General features: G+C 43.1%; 1 protein-coding gene across 1 annotated transcript in view; it reads left to right on the top strand.

The window, feature by feature from the left end:
- Positions 1 to 22,163: 22,163 nt before the first annotated feature.
- The window catches only part of shisa8b (shisa family member 8b), a gene marked incomplete at both ends in the record, with an annotated part of 35,193 nt that continues 32,384 nt past the window's right edge, over positions 22,164 to 24,972 (top strand). Inside the window, one exon of the mRNA XM_080747440.1 lies at positions 22,164 to 22,891. Coding sequence (XP_080603566.1) covers positions 22,164 to 22,891 — 728 coding nt within the window. The remainder of the gene's footprint in view (positions 22,892 to 24,972) is intronic.

Below are 24,972 nucleotides of genomic sequence, written 5' to 3'. Positions count from 1 at the left end.
GGAAGACACACGCAGGCCCAAAATGCAATGTGCAGGCATAGATCACACGCACGCACGCACGCACGCACGCACGCACGCACGCACGCACGCACGCACGCACGCACGCACGCACGCACGCACGCACGCACGCACGCACGCACACACACACACACACACACACACACACACACACACACACACACACACACACACACACACACACACACACACACACACACACACACACACACACACACACACACACAGCAGAATAAATGCGTATGTATTGGTCAGAGTCAATGCCACCTTATTATCCAAGAAGTATTGTCCCTTTTTAGAAGTCTGTGTGCGTGCGTATGTGTGCGTGCGTATGTGTGTGTGCGTGTGTGTGTGTGTGTGTGTGTGTGTGTGTGTGTGTGTGTGTGTGTGTGTGTGTGTGTGTGTGTGTGCGTGCGTGCGTGCGCGTGTGCGTGTGTTAAGGTACTTGATTCAGGCCCTCTGGACTTGTCTGCCCTCTCTGTCTGTCCTTTTTCTAATTGGCCATCTGAGTACAGTCATACACAGTCAGAGTACACTAGTCATTCTAATCAGCTGTCTCTACAGCTGCCTCTCGCATCCTCACCAAACAGCAGTTACTCCTTTGGTGTCTAAATATATTTTGTAATAAATATTAATAAATTAATGAATAAAATCACAATCTCAGTAAGTGGTAGTTGCAGAATGTCAGGGGTTAATTATGATGGACAGTGTTTAATAAATAAATTATGGATCTCTAAATCCATAGTGAAAATAAGACAAAGAGACCAAAGGACTATACTCTTAGATTGCTGTATTGAGGAGAGACAGACAAGGAAGACAGACAGTGGGCATACCATCCTAGTGGTATGCTTTCTAATCTCTCTCCCCACCACTAGCTGGCAGGTCGAGAATTCTCTCTCCCAAAATGGAAGTTACATTCAGTATATAAAGACATACAATTATGACAGTAAGATCTTCGTGGGACTCATTGATTCGTTCCCATATCATAACAAGGAAGTAGTAGGAACTCATTGATTTGTTCCCATATCATAACAAGGAAATAACAGGAAGAAAGTGCCACGTAGTGCTGGTTATTTTCCACCACTCGTGACTTATACAGTATATCATGATTTCATAGTCTAAAGTTATTATGACCTGTAATCTTTAGCCTGACCCTACAGTATCCGACCAAAATGTGGTCTCATACTGTACGTTCAGTTCATATATATATATCTTATATGGTCATATGAGACTCATACACAAACATAGAATTATGTATAATAATCCATATCTAACAGTGTTCAATACAATTATTTCAGCTCTAGTTTCACAGCACAATTCAAACTATCATTCAAGGCACACATTGCATCAGTCACCCGGTCCTGTACAGTAGGTTCACACTCTATAACATCCGTAAAATCAGAACCCCCCCTAAAAGCCCCAGGACAAAAATCCACTCGTCCTAGACAATTTGCCCTCCTGGCCCCCGAACTGTGGAATAAACTCCCTGTCGCACTTACAGTAGAACAACAGACTCACTCCCTAGCTTCCGCCGTGGACTGAAGACACTCAATGACCATACATGAAGCTAGTTAGCATTTTTTTTTTTTTTTTTTGTTCTTAGAAACTTTTTTTTACTGATTATATTGTTTTTCTAGATTGATATTCATATGCATTTGTTATATTGTTGTTGATGTTCTTACATATAAATTTGTTTATTATAGTGATGTATTATCTGCTTATTGTAAATCGCTTTGGATTAAAAGCGTCTGTTAAATGCCTAAACTGTAAACTGTCTAGTGTACATCTGGTCTCTTACCGTCACAGACATGAGTCTGTTACTTTCTGTTGCCATGTCACCCAGTTAAACGGGATAACTGAAGAACTATATCACATTATCACAACAGCAGTGAGTTCGTAAACACAATTAGTGGGGAAAAGATCAATACTAGAGTTGGTGTCAGGGTAAGGTCATTATTCACTGGCTGAACTTGGTGTGAACCAATGCATTTACTGTCCACGTGATAGACACAAATCAGCCAGTTGTATTATTTGGTTAAATTCATGAGTTGGATATGTGTGTATGAACTACTGATGCTGTATATTATTGTACCCATAATAGTGATTATCTTGTTTTAATTTTCCTGGGGAACTAAATAACGTTGAAGGCTGAAGCCTCAAAATCAACAAATTCCATTGCATGAATGCTGATGAAAATATACAGTCCTTAAGATTAATGTCCGTTGTCACCCTCTCCCAACAGAGAGAAGTGCAACAATGTCCAAACTACAATAAAGATGGCAGTGCTTCTAGTGTCCAATCTGCAGGGGCGACTGAGTTACTAGGGCCCAAGGTGGAGGGGCCTTCTTCATTTTATACTTTAGCTATTTAAAAATAGCAGATATACAAGCTCACAGCGCGGCTCCGAGTGCCGCGCTGCGAGCTTGTATATCTGCTATTTTGCAATAGTTAAAAGTACCCAGGGCCCAGAATTTGGTGCGACACCCCTGAGTGGAAGTACAGTAATAGTAAGGAGACCACCTAGGACCACTGTAGATGTGGCAGTAATATGAAGACTGAATTAGTTTGGAAACATATTTAAAATATAAAAAGACAAAACAAGATCAGGCATAAGGCCCGCCGTGCAAGACAGGGTTCATGGTCGCATACATGTTACTGTATGTAAGGGATAGCGCTCTGCAGTCGTTCTCCAGGAATAACAATCCCGTCAGCCTGATAACTAGATAGATAGAGTTATCAGGCTGTTGGGATTGTTACTTCTGAAGAATGGCCAAGGAGCCAGTCGTTGTCCTGCTTATTGTCCGGCTACTCAATACAATTAATAATTTGACACAAAACTAAAAACAAAACAAAGTATTTCCTTGTTTACAGACTGCTGAAAGTGTTCCCCAATTGTTGCGCTGGGCGTTCCAGCAGCGCAACATGTCACCTTGGAAAACAAGGAAATGCTTATCAGATAGAATACATTTTCTGATACTTCGTCTTTCAGTCTTTCAGTTGTAAATGACGCTGTGTGTTTGTTTACATGGCTGACATGTTGGATATGGCACTACATTCACACAGTGACGCCTGAGTGCAGCAGGTGCTCTGAGCCTTTGATTAGGCAGTGGCCTGTGTGACGGTTCCCTCATTAGGAGGATATACTGTAGGCCATAGGGTTATGTATTGTATCACTCTTTGGTTATAGTTATTTGCTTTATATTAATATGTTCTGTTCTCCTTCCCATAGGACTGGGGAGCAGCATCGTTAAGACTGATTGGTGTGCACCTGGGCCCGGTCCACACCTATAAAAGCCTGCTTCCCCAGTCCTCTCGCAGCTCTCCTCACTCCAGCTCCTCTCCCACCATTCCCCTTATTTGTTATTTCTGTTAGCACATGCAACACTCACACTACATCTCTCACTCATCCATACATGCACTTCACTACTGATCTGACTGACTTCCACACCTCACTCTTCATTTTGGTATGTTTCATTAACTTTAATTATTTAAATAAATTGTTTAAACTTTGTTTTGACTGCGTCTCCCCCAGTTTTTGTTGTGTTCCATGTAACCCCTAGGCCAGGAACATAACAAGTGGGGGCTCGCGCCGGTAAATTTTGACTTTTTATGCAGTGAGTTTGGAGAATCAAGTGATTCTCCCTTCTGCATTTGTTTGGTAGTGCTGTGCCGCAATAGTAGAGTCAATTGGCTAAATTCTGCAATAGTAGAGTCAATTGGCTAATTTGGGCGTCGGTTAATGGCTCGTTGGCGCTGTGGTTTTGTGAAAGCAGTGTCTTCAATTGGGAATCATTCCGGGGGTTCCTTTGTCCTGTTTGATCAACAGTCTGGTGAGTACAGAAAGCGCTGCTATGCTTTTTGGTCTGGACTTTAAGTTTGGGGAGATGCAGTTAACTTTTTGGGTTGAATTTAATTTGAGTTTCATTGGTTAAGTTGCATTAAGTATTTGGTTAAGTTTGGTGGGGAGGTTTTTCCTGGTTTATTGTGCTGCTAAAGTGAAAGTTAAAGAGTTTCCTGGCTGGTTTTAATTCATTTTTCATACAAGTGTCCCTGTGAGGTGCGTTTTTTATTTTTCAGCTACTGGGGTTAAAATAATGCAAGTCGTTTAGGCCCGGGTGGTTTAGGTGCACGGGGCGGCTGGAGATTGCGGGTGCGTACCGGTGTGTGCGTACCCCGTCTCGGGAGCGCAGCCAGGTGGTGTACGCAGGTCGCCAGCTAGTGGTTGCCTTTCCTACCCCTGGGTTAAGCTAGGCCTTTGCGGTGGCCTTCATGTGCATAAATACCCACCGTTAACCAGCACATCCAGTCGGGTGGAGTTAGCGGGGTGGTTTAAATAGTGGGGCACTTGTTGCATTTTGTTTTGTTTGCCAGGGGGGGAATCTGTTAAAGCGCACGTGAGCCAGGATGGTTACAGTAGATGAATTTGTAGATTCTCCTTCTGAGGAACTGTTAAGTCAGTGCACCAAAGACCAATTACTTAAAATAGCAGAAAACTATAACATTGAAATTGGGCCAGTTGACAAGAGATTAAAGGAGACTTTATTTCAAGTGTTGAGAGAGAATTTATTTGAGAAAGATGTTCCTGTTCATGAGGGACTACTGTCTACTCCAACAAAGTCAGTGGTCACAGCGGTGGCGCCGCCGTTTGTGATGCCTGTAGTGTCACCAGGTTTGAATTTCGAACAACAAAAAGAGTTAATTTTGTTGCAAGCTAAATTACAAGCAGATCAGGAAAAGGTGAGGCTAGACACACAGTGTGCTCAAGAAAGAGTGAGACTAGAAACTCAGTATGCAATTGAAAAAATGAAACATGATACTGAACAAGCTAAAATACAGGTTGAGCAGAACAAGTTAGATTTGATAAGGGATGGTAAGATGGAACCTGCTGCACAAGTATCTCCTAGACCTGCAGATCAGTCCGAGGGGTCGTTTGACATAAATGGAAATCTCCGTCTGGTGCCCAAGTTTTCAGAACGGGATCCAGAGACATTTTTTGTAATGTTTGAGCGGGTGGCTGACCTGCGTAAATGGCCTGATTCGGCGCGCACACTGCTGTTACAGTGCGTCTTAACCGGCAGGGCGCAATGAGTGTGGCTGACAGTCAAAAATATTCCCGTGTTAAAGCAACGGTGCTTAAAGCCTACGAGCTCGTCCCAGAGGCATACCGCCAGCGGTTCAGGTTTTCTAAGAAACATGACAAGCAGTGTCATTTGGAATTTGCACGTGATTTAACTACGTCTTTTAACCGCTGGTGCAACGCCTCGGAGGTAACAGAGCTTGAAGAGTTGTGTGACTTGATGATTTTGGAGCAGTTTAAAAATTCTGTTCCTGCTCGAGTGGCGACGTATATTAATGAGCAGAAAGCGCGCACTGCTGCAGACGCGGCAGCGCTCGCTGATGATTTTGTCCTGACGCACCGTGAAGAGTTTAATGCGGGAGGTGGCAATCATGCTGCCAATGAGTCACATGGCCGATATGATAAACCTCATCCTGTCGAAGCTAAAAGTAACAGCAGTGGTAATGTGCGTGAGTCGGAAAAGGTCTGCAATCATTGTCATAGGAGGGGCCACTGGAGATCAGATTGTTTTAAGTTGAACGGTTACCCAAAGACTGACAATTTTAATGCAGGTGATCGGCAACCAAAAGGGGCTGGCATGTCCGCTCCAGTTCATCCGGTGTCCACTTGTGTTACACCACATTTCGGTCAAAATAAAGATGCAGTAGTTGCAGCAGTAGATTCTTACCGTCCATTTATCATGAAGGGTTCTGTCTCTTTGGTGCAAGGTGGGGAAGAAGTGCCCGTAACTATTCTGAGAGACACAGGGGCTTTTGACTCATTTATTCAGGCTGGTGTTCGATCTTCCTTTGACTAATGTTTCTGACACTGGTGACAAAGTGCATATCCGGGGCATAGACATGAACATACTGTTGGTTCCCTTGCATAAAGTGATGCTTAAATGTGAATTGTTCCAGGGAGAAGCAAAGCTTGCTGTGCGCCCAGCACTGCCGGTTCCAGGGGTGACGGTCATCCTGGGTAACGACCTGGTTGGTGCTCGGGTGTGGGCAGAGGGTCCACCACCGGCAATGGTGACATCCGTTCCCCTGGTGACGGGGGAAGCGAATAAAAGTGACCGTGACGGTCCAAAGGTCAAAGTATCTGAGAAGTTTCAAAGTATCAAAACTGACAAGCCTAAAGAAAAGTTGGCATTAGTTCAGGATAAGATAAAACCGGTGTCTGGCGTTAAAGCTGAGTGCCGGGTCTTTAGTCCAGGAGACCAGGTCCTGGCTTTACTTCCATTGGTTACTTCACCATTTCATAGAATTTCAAAGTTTTCTGGTCCACACAAGGTGGTGAAAAAGGTCTCAGAGCAAAGTTACATGATCTCAACACCCAATCGTCAGAATTCCACCCAACTGTGCAATGTAAATTTGCTCAAGAAATATTGTCACTAAACCCAGTTATTTTCCACTCTCCAGATTCTCCATTTAGGCTCAGTGGGTCCTTCTTTTGTCCTGTCATCATCCCAAGGTCTTCATTGATCAGTTGCTGGGGTGATGGCCTGCAGGGGGGGTTAGCCATTGGAGGAGCAAGTGGTTGGGTTTGGTAATACAGTGCTGGTGTTCATTTGGGATTCTGTTTTTTATACGTTATTATTACTACTTACCAGTGTCATGTTAAAGATTTAAATGGGGTTATATAGCACCTCTAATTCTAGAGTTTGGAGACCCAAAAATGTTTGCATGACCTGTGTTATTCTTTTACCCTAAGATGTCTCCTGGGTTTTCTCCATTTTAGGCCATCATGTTTGTCATCTCTTAAAAGTGCTCCTGTGTACAAAGGCTGCTGAGGTGGTGGGCAGGATGGTGTGGCGGGGTGGAGTTAAAAGTGGATATAGGGGATAAATAGTACAGGTAGTATGTATACAACATTTAAAGTACAATATTCAAAGTAACAGGGTGTCCGGTGATCCCCTTGGGACCCCGTCTTTATGGGGGGGGGGTGTGAACATAACACCTGTTATCAAGCCGAGCGGTCTGTTATCCAGAAATAACAGACCGCTGATTTCAGCGATTGACCAATCAGAATCGAGCTTTCAAACAAGCTGTGCAATAAATATACGGTAGAACACAAAAGCTTGACGGATTGATATACTGACACATCAGAACCGGTATTTAAGGCTTTTACAAGGCAGAAAATTATGAAGCACTCAAATGCTATGACATGAAAGTTGAAACCATAAACAGTAACACAGTATAAACACATACTGTATACCATAAAAGCAGGAGCATTTGAGAACATTTGTACTCTCCAAGGTCATTTGCTGCGTGTGCAATCTGTGCATGTACCGTATAATTGATGTTAATATGGTGTAGGTTATTCGCTTAATTTACCCCACCACTCGCGTGCACACACACACACACACACACACACACACACACACACACACACACACACACACACACACACACACACACACACACACACACACACACACACACACACACACACACACACGCGCCATCATTATGTTTGGGTGCCAAAACAGGCTATAATCAGTGTTCGATGGACAGACAATGGGAATCAATTAACTTCCTGTTTGTAGAGTGGGTCAGACTAGACAGAGGACTGCTGGTCCCCCGGGAGATGACCTCCTAATACTGTGACCCACCCCACTTCCCTTTAGACACACACACACACACACACACGCACACGCATGGACGCACGGACGCACGCACAGGTCTACTCATAGATGACTCTTGATTTAAGAACAGAAACGTACCTGCCGGTGCAAACACTGGCCACACCATCCTCTCTTGTTCAATGTTTTTCTGTTCCTCAGAAATGACGATTGTGTCATTTTGACCTTAACCTTGTGTCTGAACCAAATGTTAATCATCCCTTCAGGGCAGCCCACTGATCGATCAAACCAAGTTTCATGAGAATCCAGCCATCTGTTCCAGAGTCATTTTGCTAAGAGACAGAATAACCTGCTATGCACTGCTGAAAGTAGGGTAAAACGTTTTCGGATCTCCTTAAATATAGAAATGTGTATATTTATATACTATAGGGGGATTACAACCAGAGATCTTCATAAATCAGTAGAGATTTCAAATGATTACTTAAAGGGATATAACACTTTCAAAACTTTTTTTTCGTCTAATCAGGCTTGTATGAACACCCTGAACAGTTTTTAATTTGCTTCATTCAGTATTTAGATATTTGATGTAAATGTTACCACCTCCAACACGCCCAGGCCCTCTCCACATACACACCCATTGTAACTTCAAACTCCATTTTAACCATGATAGATTCATTAAAAACACCCATTATTTTTTCTGGTGACTCATAATACCCTCCTAATACGTGAGCAGACCGTGTTTTTTCAATAACTTTTTTCATTTATTTTCAATAAAATATTATTGTATTTAATGTTTTCCATTTTCCCAAAGAATTATTAAAAATAAAAGAAAAAGGTTATTGAAAAAACACGGTCTGCTCACGTATTAGGATGGTATTATGAGTCACCAGAAAAAATAATGGGTGTTTTTAATGAATCTATCATGTTTAAAATGGAGTTTGAAGTTACAATGGGTGTGTATGTGGAGAGGGCCTGGGCGTGTTGGAGGTGGTAACATTTACATCAAATATCTAAATACTGAATGAAGCAAATTAAAAACTGTTCAGGGTGTTCATACAAGCCTGATTAGACGAAAAAAAAGTTTTGAAAGTGTTATATCCCTTTAACCCTCTAAGGCCCAAATATAGAAATACTTGAAATAAAAAATTGAAAAAAATCAGATGGTGTTGTAGGAGTCCTAATAAGAGGAAAATGTAATGTTTTTTTCAAAAAAATGTTTTTGTAAGGTTTTATAGCCATAAATCATAAATCATAAATCATGCTCTAATTTACATATGGGGGATATTTTTCACAATAATAACATATGTACATGTTCTAGACATTCTAATGATCACCAAAAAAATAGTACAGGCATTTTACTTATGTTTTTGTGAGGAATAGCTTCCATGAAAAAGTGAGATGTTGTTCGTGAAAACTCTGGAATGTCAGCGGGTGTGGCGGGTGTGAATGTCAGCCCCTGTGGGGGGTATTTATATGCAAATATTGTGGCCAATGGCATTGTAATACTAAACAATAGAATCCAATGGTGATGTTTAGGTGGTAGGGGGAGCTAAAATAAAATGATTTAAACCTTTTTTTGGATAAAATACAAACGTTGTAATATTACAACAGTGGGCCTTAGAGGGAGGACCATTTCAACTCTGGGACAACCAGATCTTATTTTATTGTTAATATCAACACAATCCTGAGTTATTTTTTGTGTTCGTAATGCGAAATGCATCATTGTAGCATGCTACAAAGCATCATATGATGCAAAATGCATCATATGATGCTTTGTAGCATGCTGAAATACTAAAATATCTAAAAACACAGATTGAACACAAAAAATATAACTCAAAGGATTGTGTTGATTGTGTTGATCGTGTCCCAAACAACAATAAAATAAGATCTGGTTGTCCCAGAGGTGAAATTGTCCTTTAAGAACATGCACAAAATATGACCCAGACATCATTTTTAACCACTTTATCCATTTATACATTGGCTATTAAAAAATAGCAGATATACTAGCTCACAGCCGTCACTTTATGCCACACTGCGAACGTGTACATTTATTTGATTCTTTTTAAATTTATTTAGAAAAATATTGAAAATGTTTGGATTTTATTTTAACATATGGTGTACTGTAAATCTTCTCTACTGGGGGTCCCTACCTCTACCTTTTATGTAATTTAATAGAAATAATGAGAATAATAACAGAATAGAGCAGGGAGAAGAGAAGAGAAGAGAAGAGAAGAGAAGAGAAGAGAAGAGAAGAGAAGAGAAGAGAAGAGAAGAGCGACATCCAAATTCTGTGGTGAAATATGCCCAGCCATTTTATCAACAAGTAGAGTGCCACAGTGTCCCTTTTAAAGGTAAACAGGTAATGCCTTTATTTATGTATTTGTAATGTTGCTACAAGTCATGAGACATCTCAGAGTAGGGAGTTTATCTCCTCAACATTGAGGTCAAAGGTCACTCCCCCTCCTCCCCCTCACTGATTTCCCAGGACCCCCAGAGTGGAGCAGCATCAAAGCCTTGCCTGGATCCCCTCATTAAGGGCCTATTCTCTGATCATAGCCCTGCCATTGCACCCATGCGTTTAGTGGAGAACCAGCTCGCTATTCTCCATACACTATACACACACATACTGTATGCACACTCTGTGCGCTTGCACACACGCCCACGCTAGCATAAATTAAAGTATGCATATACTGTACAGACGTTCACTCATAAAAGTAGCATGCAAGTTAGTAGTCAAGTAGTCAATTTGCAGTATAGTAGTTAAATGGGACACATGCTCAGTGGTGTAAAATAACTAAGTACATTTACTTAAAGGCCGGATGACAGCCAAAGAAGTTTAACATTATGATACAGTAGGTCACGTGGTCTTTCTCCAAACAGTCTGAAAAGGAGGCGGGGCCGTATCAGTTAGTAGTGAGTGTATACTTCGTCCGTTGTGCGGTGCCGCGCACAACGTGATGCGTTGTTGTTAGCTTGTGGTGCGGCTAGCACCGCACGGCTATTTTGTGTGTGTACACACACACACACACGCGCGCGAAAGCACACACACACAGGCTACACACACAGAGTGTATGAGCCACGGACCTCCTCTGTGGAGGAGGAGATCGCTGGACCCTCGTTCTAGGTCAGGTGCTCCAGTCAGGTTTAGGGGAAGAGACAGCAGGGTATGGCCGACAAAACCGTCTCAGGGACGGGGAGAAGCGTGTTGGACCCTCGTAACTAATCTCTGACACCTTTTTTGAAGAAGACTTGTATTTTTTTTTACCGGTATAACCACTGATTTTATAGCGAATGCTGTATAATTTTTACCCCTAGAACTGATAGTTTTAAAGTTGGTTTTGAAAGTCGGAAACACACCTCAGACAGCTTTTGTTGAGGCAGTTTCAAAAGATAATGATATGGATGCTCGACTCCGCCCCTCCCCCCCATATTAGCCCAATCAAATTAAGGTATTGCCGTCCGTCCGTTACTGTACAGAAAGTACTACTTTCAGTACAGTAACTACAATACATTAATTTGATTGGGTAATTTAACATGGGGGTACATGACATCATTAAAAAAAATGGATAATTTGATAGCCATAATTAGCTGTTTTGGCCATGTCACCCGACCTTCAAGTACTGTGCTCTAGTACAATTTTACTGGAGAATTTCCAATTTTACTCCAATAGTTTTACTTCTATTCCACTACATCTCGTATCCAAATATTGTACTTTTACTCCACTAAATTTATTTGAAAACTTTAGATACTAGTTAGTTACTTTGTAGATTTTGATTCTTATTACAAAAAATATACCAGCAAGACGTCCTAGGAGCACTGAAACAACAGAGACTGACACAATATGTATACATCCATATACTGTATGGGTATTCCCAGATATCATGGGCTTAATATTGATGACATCAGGGATCTTGGCCATATACTGTATGGAGCGTGACATGAGGCGTGACACACGGACGGACATGATCTGCAGGTTTTCATACTAAATGCATCCTACGGTCGCAAGTTAACCACTTCAACCCTATATACTGTAGGCCTACATTTCGACCATTAAGATAGCTGATCTGCAAGCTCACAATGCGTTTGCATAGCGACGCATTGTGAGCTTGTAGATCTGCTGTTTTCAAAAATATTGTTATGCATTTGAAACGTGAAATGGGACATTCTACATAATGACAACTTTCACTTTTGATGCCAATACTTTTGTACTTTTACTCATGTACATTTTGAATTCCACACTTTTACTTGTAACAGAGTACTTCTACATTGCAGTATTGATACTTTTACTTAAGTAAATCATTTGAGGACTTTAACCACCGCTGCACATGCTGTCTATTGCCAATGTGAGTGCTTCTCTAATTCACCCCTTGTTCTCACATCTTATCCCCCCTTCTTTCGCCTCTCCTCTCCTCCAACATCCAGTTCATCCTCCTCTCATTACCTCTCTCTCCAACATCCTTCACCCTCCTACAGAAGAGCCCTGCGGTCGTAAATGACTCCAGTCACGTGACGTGAGTAATATTTCAGCATAGATAATTAATAAATAATTAACAACCGCAAATGAGAGTGATCCACATCAAGGGACGCACAAAACCAGCGTCCAAGAATCATTCCCTCCTCCAGGGACATGCTGGGCCCCTGATTCAACCCGGGAAAAAGAGTTGGAGAGGCCCTCATTGCGCGCTATAGAGAGAGAGATCTCTCTATAGCGCTGCTGCTACTCAAAGATTTGCCATTTCAGATCATGACAAGTGACAAGCCAGTGGGGCCAATTACATGAGTTATATTTCGTTGCTGTCGGGTGGAAACCTTGTATGTCCAAAACCGTTTGTTTTTATCATTTAAACAATGATTTAACTAGTGAAAAGCACACAACGCCTCGCACTGCAAGGCGTTGTGTGCTTGTAGATCAGCTGTTTTCACTACTTTTGTGCGACGGCCTTGTATGATGAAGCAGGGCTTTGCTTTGCGAAAAAATTTACTTTGTTGGCCGCCCAGCCCCCAAAATGGACCGAAGGCCGACATAATATTTTTTAATTTTTTCCTAATGGCCGGCCTGGACCGGCTGGGAATGAACCGGCCGTTCGTGAGTTGTCCCGCTTTTCCCAATGGCCAGCACGTCCCTGCCCTCCTCTAGCAGAACCAGTGCTTAATTGTATCTGAGGCAATTCGGTGGTCAAAGTGAAACTAGGGGACTGACGGATTCCAAAGAAGTGGAGAGGGGAGAGAGGTACAAAATGCAAAAAATAAGAGAGAGAAAAATAACAGTGCAGCAGTCACGCAAAGGCAATCTTTGTGTCTAAATGCCTGACTGAGAGCACTTGGAGCCACATGATGAATATTCGAAGACTAGAATCTAAAGTCATCTGATACAAAGTAAGAGATTAAATATGCAACGTGTTGGGAGATTCAGGATTTTCTTTCCCCCGCTTATTTTTTCTGGGGGAGTGGGGTTGTGTGTGTGTGTTGGGGGGGTGGGTGGGTAAAAAAAAAGACCAGCAGGCGTTTTTAGTGAATCTAGTTCAAGCACAACATTAATACTGTGGGATTATTCCGGATTCACGTTCCCCACCTTTCACTGCACACATGCACGTGCACAAGCAAAACCGCATCCACGTGCCACCACATTGTATTTGTGCACACACACACACACACACACACACACACACACACACGCACGCACGCACACACACACACACACACACACACACACACACACACACACACACACACACACACACACACACACACACACACACACACACACACACACACACACACACACAGGAAATATGCATGCAATGTATGCAAAACATTTTGCATTCTTTTCTTCCCCCAATATTTAGTCATTATATCAAGTGATTCCTCCCCACACACATTTCTGTGTGTTGTCACCGCTGTTCCCCGCCGGGAGGACGTAGCGCACTCTTCACACTACTTCAATCAGATCACGTGCACAGCGCACGCATGTATAGCCTAAGGACAATATTCTATCCCCATATGTGTCAAAGCCGCGCACTGTGATAGTAACACTGAGACGCCCGTCTCTCAGTTAGTTGGGCTTCTTTGTCGCCCTCTGCTCCAAATTTTCATTCTATTTGTCGTTTCTTTTATCGACTTCCAAATCTAAATAATTCCTGTAATCTGAACGGTAACAGGTCAAGTGGACAGTATCATCTGGGCATCTAGATGTAAAATTGGCTATTTTGTCCAAAATGTTTACAAAAAAAGAACATTTGAACATTTTTAAAGAAAGTGTACATAATCATGACATGCTTAAATATTCAACATAAACAAGAAGTTGAAGGATAAAACTAGAAAGATGCAATTGGAAATTGCAAGTGTGGTTGCTGCGACACAAGTCACACTTGCAAATTACCATTTGAATTTTCCCCCATTAAAGTCAATGGAGAAAATGTATTCACAAATATGTTTATATAAATCAAACCATATAACGATGAAGCCGGTCGATTTGACATAGGCCTATATGGCCCAAGTGCGTGTCACCAAAACTGTGGGAGGAGAAAAAAGGTTTATCTAGGAGGGGATGGAAGATGGATGGATGGAAGTACTATAGTCTGATTGCCCTGCAGGGGCAACCACACTAACTAATAAGTCTGATAATGTTGTACAGTACCATGCATGTTCACATCACGTATACTTAACATTACAATCTATTTTATTTTTGTTAAATGTATTTTTACATTGGTGCCCAGATGTCCCCAGTGCCCACCTGACCTGTAACCAATAACCATCCATCTGAACAACCCATCCACTTCCATCCCCACCCTGACATCTGCCTCTCCAAAATTGATTTTAGTGCCTAGAGCCAGTGCAAGTCGCACAGGAATTGAGCTTGGTTTATGTTGATACTTAGCAAATGATCTGGTGCAGACCTTGCATTTGGAGGTGTGTGTTAATCTTAAAATGAGGCATGGTCTCATCTTCCCCACAAACTTTGCGTTCCAAACAGCTGGGAGCTCTCTCAGAGAGAGAGAGACTAGAAAACAAAAATAAAGTTATTTGACAAACTGAGAAAAGTCTTCCCAAAACCAGAGCAAAATGGAATGATATTTTTGAGCGGTGATCACCAGGCCTGGAATTTCATCATTTTAGGGGTAAGGCCACTTGGCCTTTGGTGTTGTCCATTTTTGGAGGCCACAAAGTCCAAATGCCATCATATAAAACAAGATTTTAGTCCATTCAAAGAATTAGTTGAATTTAAGGGTTAAGGATGATAACCTAATCTGCAGTGAAATAGATAAATGATTGGTATTTACAATCTGATCCATGCTCAACCCTGCACCAATCAAAGTCATTAGATTGGTTTAAAGATGGGGACTCGGGGGAGTTAAGATTTCAGAATCTCAACAAAAGACACAGACAAGAAAGAGACAGCAGTGTCTACTTTCTACATATTGACAAGAAAGAGACAGAGAAAGTACAGTCAGATGGGGCATTAAGGCCACTGTGGCCTGAAGCGTGTCGCTGTTACTACATCTCATCTTTTCGACACCTGACTCTAACCCTCACCCTAACCTTAACCTCCGTGGAGTGAGCCTACAATACCTCTACTCACCACACACACACACACTTTAAGGGAGAGGCGCTGTTGTTCAGGCCAGGCACACTCACTCACCGTCTCCTATACGTGGCCGTGTGTGTATGCGTGCGTTAGTGCGTGTCTGTCTGTCTGTATGTAGCCTGAGTACCTCTGGATGACCAGTGAGGTGCTGTATGAACACATGTGTGTACCGTACATGCATGCATGCACACACACTCTCTCACACAGACACACACACACGGCCACACACACACACACACACACACACACACACACACACACACACACACACACACACACACACACACACACACACACACACACACACACACACACACACACACACACACACACACACACCACCGCTCACTTCTTTTTTTAAACAGAGAATAGAAGGACAACCGTGAATATGTACAGACTCAGTGAACACAGTCTTGCAATTGAGAAAGGACGCTATAGGCAGATCCGGCTCCCAAGAGAAGACAGACTGTACCACTCATTGCACACAAAATGGGGTAAAACATGGGGCGGCAGTGGCTCAGGGGTAGAGTGGCCACCTGGCAACTGAAAGGTTCCCAGTTCGATCCCGGGCTCCCCCAGAGTTACGGTCGAACTGTCCTTCAGCAAGATGCTAAAACCCTAATTGCTCCCGATGAGCAAGTTGGTGCCTTGCATGGTTTCCTCCACCATCGGTGTATTAATGTGTGAGTGAACGGGTGAATGTAATGCACAATCTCTGTAAAGCGCATTGGATAAAAGTGCTATATAAAGCTATAAAGCTACACTTCCTAACCACTTGCCCACAGTACCAAGACATCAGAAACACATACAGTACTTCCCACAAATTACAATCACTCAAGGAGAGTTTGAAAACATGACTAATGACAATACTCCATATCTGCTGGGTGAAGTACAACAATGTGCAAACACAGCTGCAAGATGTGTGAGCTGTTGTGACAGGATGTCTAACAGAATACAACCAAGCACTACAAATCATTGTGTATATTCCTGCACTGTTGGCACGAGTGACCTGGGTACAGTACACAGAAATACTATACAATCAGAGAGAGATTTTCCCACCGGCTCATGCTTTCATATGCTGTTTTAAAAAATAACCTGGGAATGATCATGTGAATATTAAACTGATATGTCAAGGTATCACAGATGTCTCTTAATAGGTATGAGGAGACGTTGCTATGGTGATTATGATGTCAACTTATTCCATCATGTGATGTTTTGGTAAGCAGAAATCTTTTGTTTCCCCCGTATTTCCATTACATCGCATTTAGTCAGGAACACTCGCGTCAAAGTAGATTCATACATTTATTGCAACAAATGGAATACAGTTGGACGCTACAGTTAGCGTTCGGAGATGTTCCCTGAATGTTTTACACGCATGCTTGCTAAGCAAAATCAGGACACATAGGGATAAAATAGTAGTACAATAGCAATAAATTGAAATAATATTAGCTTGAATTAGCAGACCCAATTGCAAGAATTTGAGCCTGATCAAAAGCTGGAGGCTGGGGTGGAGGAGGTAGCTAAGCAGCAGCAGATCGAAGCTTCGGATGAAAGACGAGCAGAGCTAATGAATGTGAGCGTTTTTAATTACCATAATCTGATGTTATCATATCCCAGGACAACTCTGGACGAGTTTTGCTGTTGTTGTTTTTTGTTTGTTTGTTCTTCTCGAGTTCTGATCGCGTGGTGGGGTACAGTGCTAAATCGCTTATTTATATCGCTCAAGATTTTATAGTAGTTTAGTTTTAGTCTTTTGCGTAATATGAGGTATTTGTCAGGGGTGAGATTAAAACATCTCAACATCATAAAAAATCAACAAAACAGCAAAAAGGGCAATAATTTATTTTCACTATCATTCCATGCCTAAGGAACAAAATGACAGAATATATGACTGTTTTGGTCATGGGTTTCTTCTTCTGCTGCCTGGCCAAGGATTGGCATCTGTCTCGGGGGAGAGAGGCTCCCCTGGGGCGGTGTCCTTTACCTTGTCAAGGTACGCTAGGTTAGCCTTCTTATGCGTGCTGTTCAAATGGACTTTTAGATTTGTGGGATTTTTCCCCTTGAGTAATGCACCGCATGCCGTATTATCATTTTCTACAAGGCATTTACTCTTATCTGAAACACAGTCATATTCAAAGTAATCCCAAATGGGACTCTGCCGCTTTCTTCCAACTTTCGAAACCACCATGATACCAGGTTCTGTATTTTGGCTCCCCTGGGGCGATGTCCTTTACCTTGTCAAGGTACGTTAGGTTAGCCTTCTTATGCGTGCTGTTCAAATGGACTTTTTTAGATTTGTCATTATCATTTTCTACAAGGCATTTACTCTGATCTGAAACACAGTCATATTCAAAGTAATCCCAAATGAACTTTCGAAACCACCATGATACCAGGTTCTGTATTTTGGCGTGTCCGAGGGGCGTGGTAAACTGGCACAGAGGGAGATAGGGAGAAGAGCCTGGCGACGCGAGGTTAGAGCATAGGATTAGAGGGAGAAGGAGGAAGATAGATATATGAAAATAGATTGGACATCCATCCAAAACAAATTGACAAAGACGAAAACTAAGGAGATTTTCTCTATCATTTTAGTTTATTTTAGTTAGTTTTGTAAACACACAATACCGTTTCAGTTAGTTTTAGTTTTTTTTTTAAAGCGTAGTTTTTGTTTTGTTTTTCAGTTAACGACAACGTGTTTCCATTCTAGTCTTCGTTTTATCGTTAGTTTTAGTTTTATAACCTTGCAAATGAGTAGCCGTAGTGGACTATGGTGGCTAAAGGGGGACTTTGGATGACAACACAGGAGAAAACGCGTTTGGTACATATACACTATACTGTATACAATTGTAATTGAGTGATATAAATAAGCGATTTAGCACTGTACCCACCACGCGTGATCGAATCCTCCTTTAACCACTTATGCCCTATTCTATACTTACTGAATGCAATTGGAAAGCCTATCTACAACACGCATCATACATTCTCCTGTCTTGCTATGTTTTCCCTCTCTCCATCTTTCTTTTTACAACTCTCCTTCTTTATCCTTTTCTTTCTCCCATCCTTTCTCCGACCCTCAGCTGGTGCTTCCCCTCTCTTTGCCCCCCTTCTTACTTTTGTTCCCATGTCACTGCCCTACAGTGTATCTACCTCTTTCTTCCCACTCCCCTGCTTTGCTTTTTGTCCAGCACTCTTTCTGTTCTGTCCACTTCTCTATATGTATGCTGTTGCCATGAGCTAACAGGTTTTGTCTGTATAGTCACTTACTGTACAGACATGCACTGACTTATGGACTCAGTAGGATCGGACATGCAGCAGGCTTTATGCTGAATAAGCCCTTGAGTTCAGTCTAGGTAATGTCCGATTTGGCTCAAATCTCTCTCTCTATGTGTGAATGGACATGGTGATCGCGTGAGGACGTGTTGATGACACTTCTATTGACGACAGTTGGAGCTTCCCCTCCTCCCGAGGTTTGGAGAGAGATAAAGTAGTTATACAAAACAAACGTCTCTTTAGTGATTGTAGACAACGGGCTACGTTGTGCAGTGTGCTCATCTGTACATAGAGACCAATGTTATTTTTCCAGCTCGCAGAATGGATCATTTTGAAGTTACCGCCCCTAACCTTATCAAACAGGCGATTTACATTCATGTGTGTGTGTGTGTGTGTGTGTGTGTGTGTGTGTGTGTGTGTGTGTGTGTGTGTGTGTGTGTGTGTGTGTGTGTGTGTGTGTGTGTGTGTGTGTGTGTGTGTGTGTGTGTGTGAAAGCATCTGAAAACAGACATTCTACTTTTGTGTGTGAAAGGCCAACACCGGACAATATCCCAACCTGATTCCCTGGACATTTTCCAGTGTTCAAATGAGAAATGGGCTTGTATGTCCCCTCAACAGGAAACCAATCACAGCTCATGCCGCCTGGTGAAAATAGTTGAAAATAACAGAGTCTTATTATTATCAGCGAGCGAAGCCATCGTACAACGACTATAAACAAGACTTCACTCTTGGGGTGTGTCCAATATGTGTGATGCCACAAGAATCAACTGAAGATGAAGAAACACTGACTGCGTTGGCTATAGACTGAGCGCAACATAAAGGGGGGATTTAGTGAGAGACGATTAACTAAATTGAAAATAAAGGCCCTTGTCAATCTTGCTTATGACTCCATTAAAAATCTCACATCTTGTAGTGTACTTGGAGAAAAGCCGTTATAATTGCCCATGGCAATCAGTTTGTGTGTACGTGTCTGTGAGTGTGTGTGTGTGTGTGTGTGTGTGTGTGTGCATGCGCGTGCATGAGTATGTGTGCCAGCTCTCGTCCCGCTGTTGGCTGAGTGTATCGCTGGGTCTCCAAACAGGCTGGGATTTGGACAAAGCAGATGAAGAAAGTGAGGACTGGAGTTGGACCCCTACACCTAAGTCTTTCTGATGGATGTGCACAAACGTGCACGCTGCACAACACACAAAGAGACATAATAATCACATTCTTTCTATCTTATATGCATACCCACACACACGCACGCTCACTTCTACTGACATCCTTACACGCGTCGTTTTGCACCACAGATTTATTTATCCACGCCTGTGGCATGAGCAACAGACTGGGGGGAGACAGAAGAGAAAACACGAGAGAGAGAGAGAGATAGAGAGAGAGAGAGAAAGAGAGAGAGAGAGAGAGAGAGAGAGAGAGAGAGAGAGAGAGAGAGAGAGAGAGAGAGAGAGATAGAGAGAAAAGGGGGGGGGGTGGTTTTGAGCTACACTGACCACAGCAGATGTTAGCTGTCCTCCATCAAAATCATGCAGAGTAAAATCCAGAGTTTTTACACTTTCCGAGTTGAAACAGGGAGAGAGTTGTGCGGGGAAGAAGATAAAGGAGCAACATATCGTCGTTGTCGGGTGGAAAACGTGTATGTCCAAAACAGTTTGTTTTGTATTTGTCATTTTTTAAATGATTTAAACTAGTGAAAACAGCCGATCTACAAGCATGTGTGCTTGTAGATCGGCTGTTTTCACTACTTTTGTGCGACGGCCTTGTATGACGAAGCAGTGCTTTACGTTGCTAAAAAAACAGTCAAAGTTGAAACTTGGAGATACAAGGTTTCTGCCCGACAGTGACGATATACAGGGAGGGTGCAGACCTCTGTAGTAGAAACATGGAAAACTAACAAAAACTATGCACATCTACACGTCACTCTTCTTTCTGTTGATTTCTCCCTTCCTCCATCCCTCCCTCCAGTCGTCCATCCCCTGGGGATGATGGGAGATACAGCTGGATATGAACAACCCCCTCCCCGTAGACAGACGGACAGACACACACACACACACACACGCGCGCGCACACACACACACACACACAAAACCACACACACAGAGCGCGCTCTCTCTCTCTCTCTCTGCATGCAGCACATAGTAGGGCAGGGGTGGAGAGTAGCAGATAGGAGGAGTACAAGAGGGGGGGGGGGTAGATCTCATTTGGTTCCAGAACTGTTCCATGGAGCTCCACAGCTCTCTCTCTCTCTCTCTCTCTCTCTCACACACACACACACACACACACACACACACACACACATGCACATTGCACACATGCGCACATACACACACACACACACACACACACACACACACACACACACGCACACACACACATGCACAAGCATAGACTCATACACTCTGAGGCGACTTGGCAATGCGAGCGAGCACCCCTGTGGGATTATAGCTAACCTGGACCGCTCTGCGCTCATACCTGCCAAATCTTGACAGACCAACACAAGGTAACCAAACGCACACCCACAGACATACGCACGCACACTCAAACACAGAGAAAGAAGAGAAGAAGCAACAGGGACAAAGGACGGGCTACAAACAGTTTGACGCTTGCGTCCGTCCGGTCGCAGGATGGAAAACACGTGAGAAGACGAGAGTGAAACGGACTGGGGGAAAATCTGGAGGAAGGATGCCGCTGAGTAAAGTTTGAGGATATTTCTAGAGGGGAGCTGAAACCCACGCACATTGTGGGGAACAACTACTGAGGAGGATTTGAACTCATCGCACACCTCTGAGAGATCGAAAGGTACATTTCAAATATTTGTCTGCGTGTGTGTGTGTGTGTGTGTGTGTGTGTGTGTGTGTGTGTGTGTGTGTGTGTGTGTGTGTGTGTGTTTGTTGTCCGGTTGTAGTCATTACTCCGCTATGCATGGCCACAAAAAAGCTATATATTCCATCGCCACATTTCTACCCTAGGGAGAAGGGACCACTTATGGCTCACCATGCACTATATTACCACATGATACCATGTCACACCTTACCACAAATGCATTGTGCCATTCTACAACCACACCACACATGCTCTGAAACAGTGTTTCTGATTGACCTGTTTTTCACTATTGATTTAATTAGTGTAGCAGACCATGTGTTTATATATATATTTCAAATGGAAATAGATTGTAAATTGCATGGTCACATGTTGCATGTTGCAACATGCCAGGAAATATACAAAACAACATATCAATTTAAACTTCTGAAGTATGCAGTATATGTTCAGATACTGTAGTACCACATGTATAATAGAATTACCTCCTGCCACATAGTATAAATAATACTATGTAATACACATATTTTGCCACTGCCCCTACTGACTTTGCACACAAATCACGCAAAGTGGTACACAGTAGTCTTACTGGTACTTTAAGTAACAGAGTTACATTTACTACTACTTTTGCCTTTTGTCTGCTGCCACAAATGTTATAATCAGAATAATTGTAAACAATAAAATAATAAAATATGTAATTGACCAACGTATAGTGTAAAAAAGAATTAAGATCGATTTTCGATTCAATAATGTCTGTTCTGTGTTTAGCCTTCCATCTCACGTGACCCTCAACCTGCGCTCTAACGCCCAACTCTCAGCCCGCAGGTGCAACTCGGGGGCCGATGGGGTCTCGAAGGGTCACGGTGGCCACCAGCCCCCTCTCCTCCTCCCACCTCTTTCTCTTCATCCTCTTCTCCTCCACCCTAACCTCCATGCGGCCCGCCCTCGCCCAGGACCTCTCAGCCACCGAAACGCCGGTCGAAGACGACACCGACGCTCCGTCGTCGCCGCCCCCCTACACCGTGTCGGCCGAGTTGGAGGCGCCGGCCAACCAGACCGCCACCACGGTGGCGGCCTTCGAGGTGGCCGCCGCCGAGACGGCCGCCCGGATCACCCCCCCGCCCCCGGAGACGGGCCTGTCCACGGCCAACAGCGGGGGGGACGGCGACGACGAGGACGCCCCTCCGTCGAGCGGGACGCGCTGCCAGGGCTACTACGACGTGATGGGCCAGTGGGACCCGCCGTTCAACTGCAACGCCGGCGTCTTCCTCTACTGCTGCGGCACGTGCTTCTACCGCTTCTGCTGCCAGTTCCGCCAGCAGCGCCTCGACCAGGGCATCTGCTCCAACTACGACACGCCCATCTGGGCCAACACCGGCAAGCCCGTGGCCACCATCACCGAGGGCCAGGCCGACCAGGACCGAGACCGCACGCACCTGGTGGTCTACATCATCTGCGGCGTGGTGGCCATCATGGTGCTGGCCGGCATCTTCGCCAAGCTGGGCCTGGAGAAGAGCAGGGGAGGAGGCGGAGTCGGGGGCGGAGTCGGGACGGACCTCAGCAATGCCAGGTGAGGAGGAGGGGGCATGGGGGTCGGTGTGTGTGTGTGTGTGTGTGTGTGTGTGTGTGTGTGTGTGTGTGTGTGTGTGTGTGTGTGTGTGCATCTAAACAGGTGGACGGAGGTGTGAATCTATGTTTGTGTACATAACAAAAGTGAACCTATGCATGTGAATACAGTAAATGCATGCATGCATTCTATGTGCCCTTGCATGACACACAGTATGTGCGCATGTTCAGTATGTGTCCAACATGTGTGTGGGGGTATGAGGTAAAGACCATCCTAAAGATTATAAGTTCAGCTCATAATCTTTGTGGATGATGACCAGCACCTTGACCTGTAGTGGTACAGTACTGCTTGTAACAATGCTCTGTATTGAGGGTAAAAACAGGTGAAGGACATGCAGTAATTGTTGTCTGAAATTAAGTGAAAGACATTTATTTAGGAGTACATTGACTGAAAGGAGAAAAAGAGTGGCTATTACCAAAGAGATGAAAGGAAACAATCGTAAATAGGATGATAACATTTGCCAAATATTTATATTGACTTGCTTTGCTTTATATTTTGTTTTTGTTTTAGATTTAAAGCAATAATGCAATATGAGTAATGCATGAATGCGTGCATGTATTGCTCTAAGGGTACATGTTCATATGTATTGCATTCATGCATTCATCCATAAGTCTCTCCCAATTTATGTTCATAAATCACTTTACTCATTTCTCACTTTACTAATTTTTCTCATTTTCTTTTATTGTCTTTCCTTTCTCCATGTTTTCTTTTTTCTATTTGTTTCTTTTTTCTTTTTTCATCCCTCATGTACCATTTGCTTTGTTTGTAAGCATCGCTTATATTTGAAATAAAAACAAAAAGAATGAAACCTCGACCAAACACTAGGATTTTTATTTATTTATTTTTAACTTAACTTGAAAGTAGAAGGACTCTGTGCTATAGTCTTGGATAATTGCCTCTTTCAAGGTTGTCCTCTCCTGAGATGTTGACTTAAAACTAAGTCACGGGTGTGTGATATGATGAAGACAAGTAAAAAGCCAACACGAGGTACCTCTCTATGCAAACACAAACACGTTCTGGGCCACCATTTGTTTCGTTGTGCTTCCTGTAGCTAGAAAACGCAGTAGACAGGCATTGCAAATAATCTATAGAAAAGAAAAGTAATGAGCCGTCATTACTTATACATTGAGATATTTCATATTCAATCCTTGTCTCCCTCACTCCTTCCACACAGGCATACGTACGTACGCATGCATGTGTGTGCATGCATGCAAGCACGTCCACACACACATAGGCTACTGTATGCACGCATATACCGGTACCATCTACACACCTATGCACAGTTTGCACATACATATCGTCGTTGTCGGGTGGAAACCTCGTATCTCCAAGTTTCAAATTTGTACGTCCTTTCGCAAAGTAAAGCCCTGCTTTATCATACAAGGCCGTCACACCAAAGTAGTGAAAACAGCAGATCTACAAGCACACAACGCCTCGCACCGCGAGGCGTTGTGTGCTTGTAGATCGGCTGTTTTCACTAGTTTAAATCATTTTTGAAATGATAAATGCAAAACAAAACGGTTTTGGACATACAAGGTTTTCACCCGACAGCGACGATATATGTATACTACTGTATAAGTGGATCCACCCATGCCCCTATGAACACACTATTCACTTGCACATACCCGCACAAACATATCTACAGGCCCCTGCAACATGTTCTTATTGCAGTGGGTCAGGTTACATATGAGGTCCAGGGTTAAATCTGCTTCCCTTAGGCAATCATTACCACAAATGTACACGCAGCATGAACTGAACTCAAACCTCTTTTAATCGTCCTTTATCCCTCCCTCGCTCTCTCTGCCTTCCCCCATCTTCCTCTCAACCCGGCTCTTCTTAAAGGTTCATTCCAGAGTTCTTGCATGTTCTATAGCATGTACTTGCAGAGACTTAAAACCTGCTTGAAATAGGTAATCTAAAATACTCAATGTCACTATGCCATTATGATCTGTTTATTACTGTTCCATTATCATTCCACCATTGCATTTTAACATGCACATTGATTTGACAGGTCCATCTGAAAA

Source organism: Nannobrachium achirus, assembly GCF_963921795.1.
Source record: "Nannobrachium achirus genome assembly, chromosome: 18".
Taxonomy (NCBI): domain Eukaryota; kingdom Metazoa; phylum Chordata; class Actinopteri; order Myctophiformes; family Myctophidae; genus Nannobrachium; species Nannobrachium achirus.
This window is presented reverse-complemented; position numbering and strand designations above follow the sequence as displayed.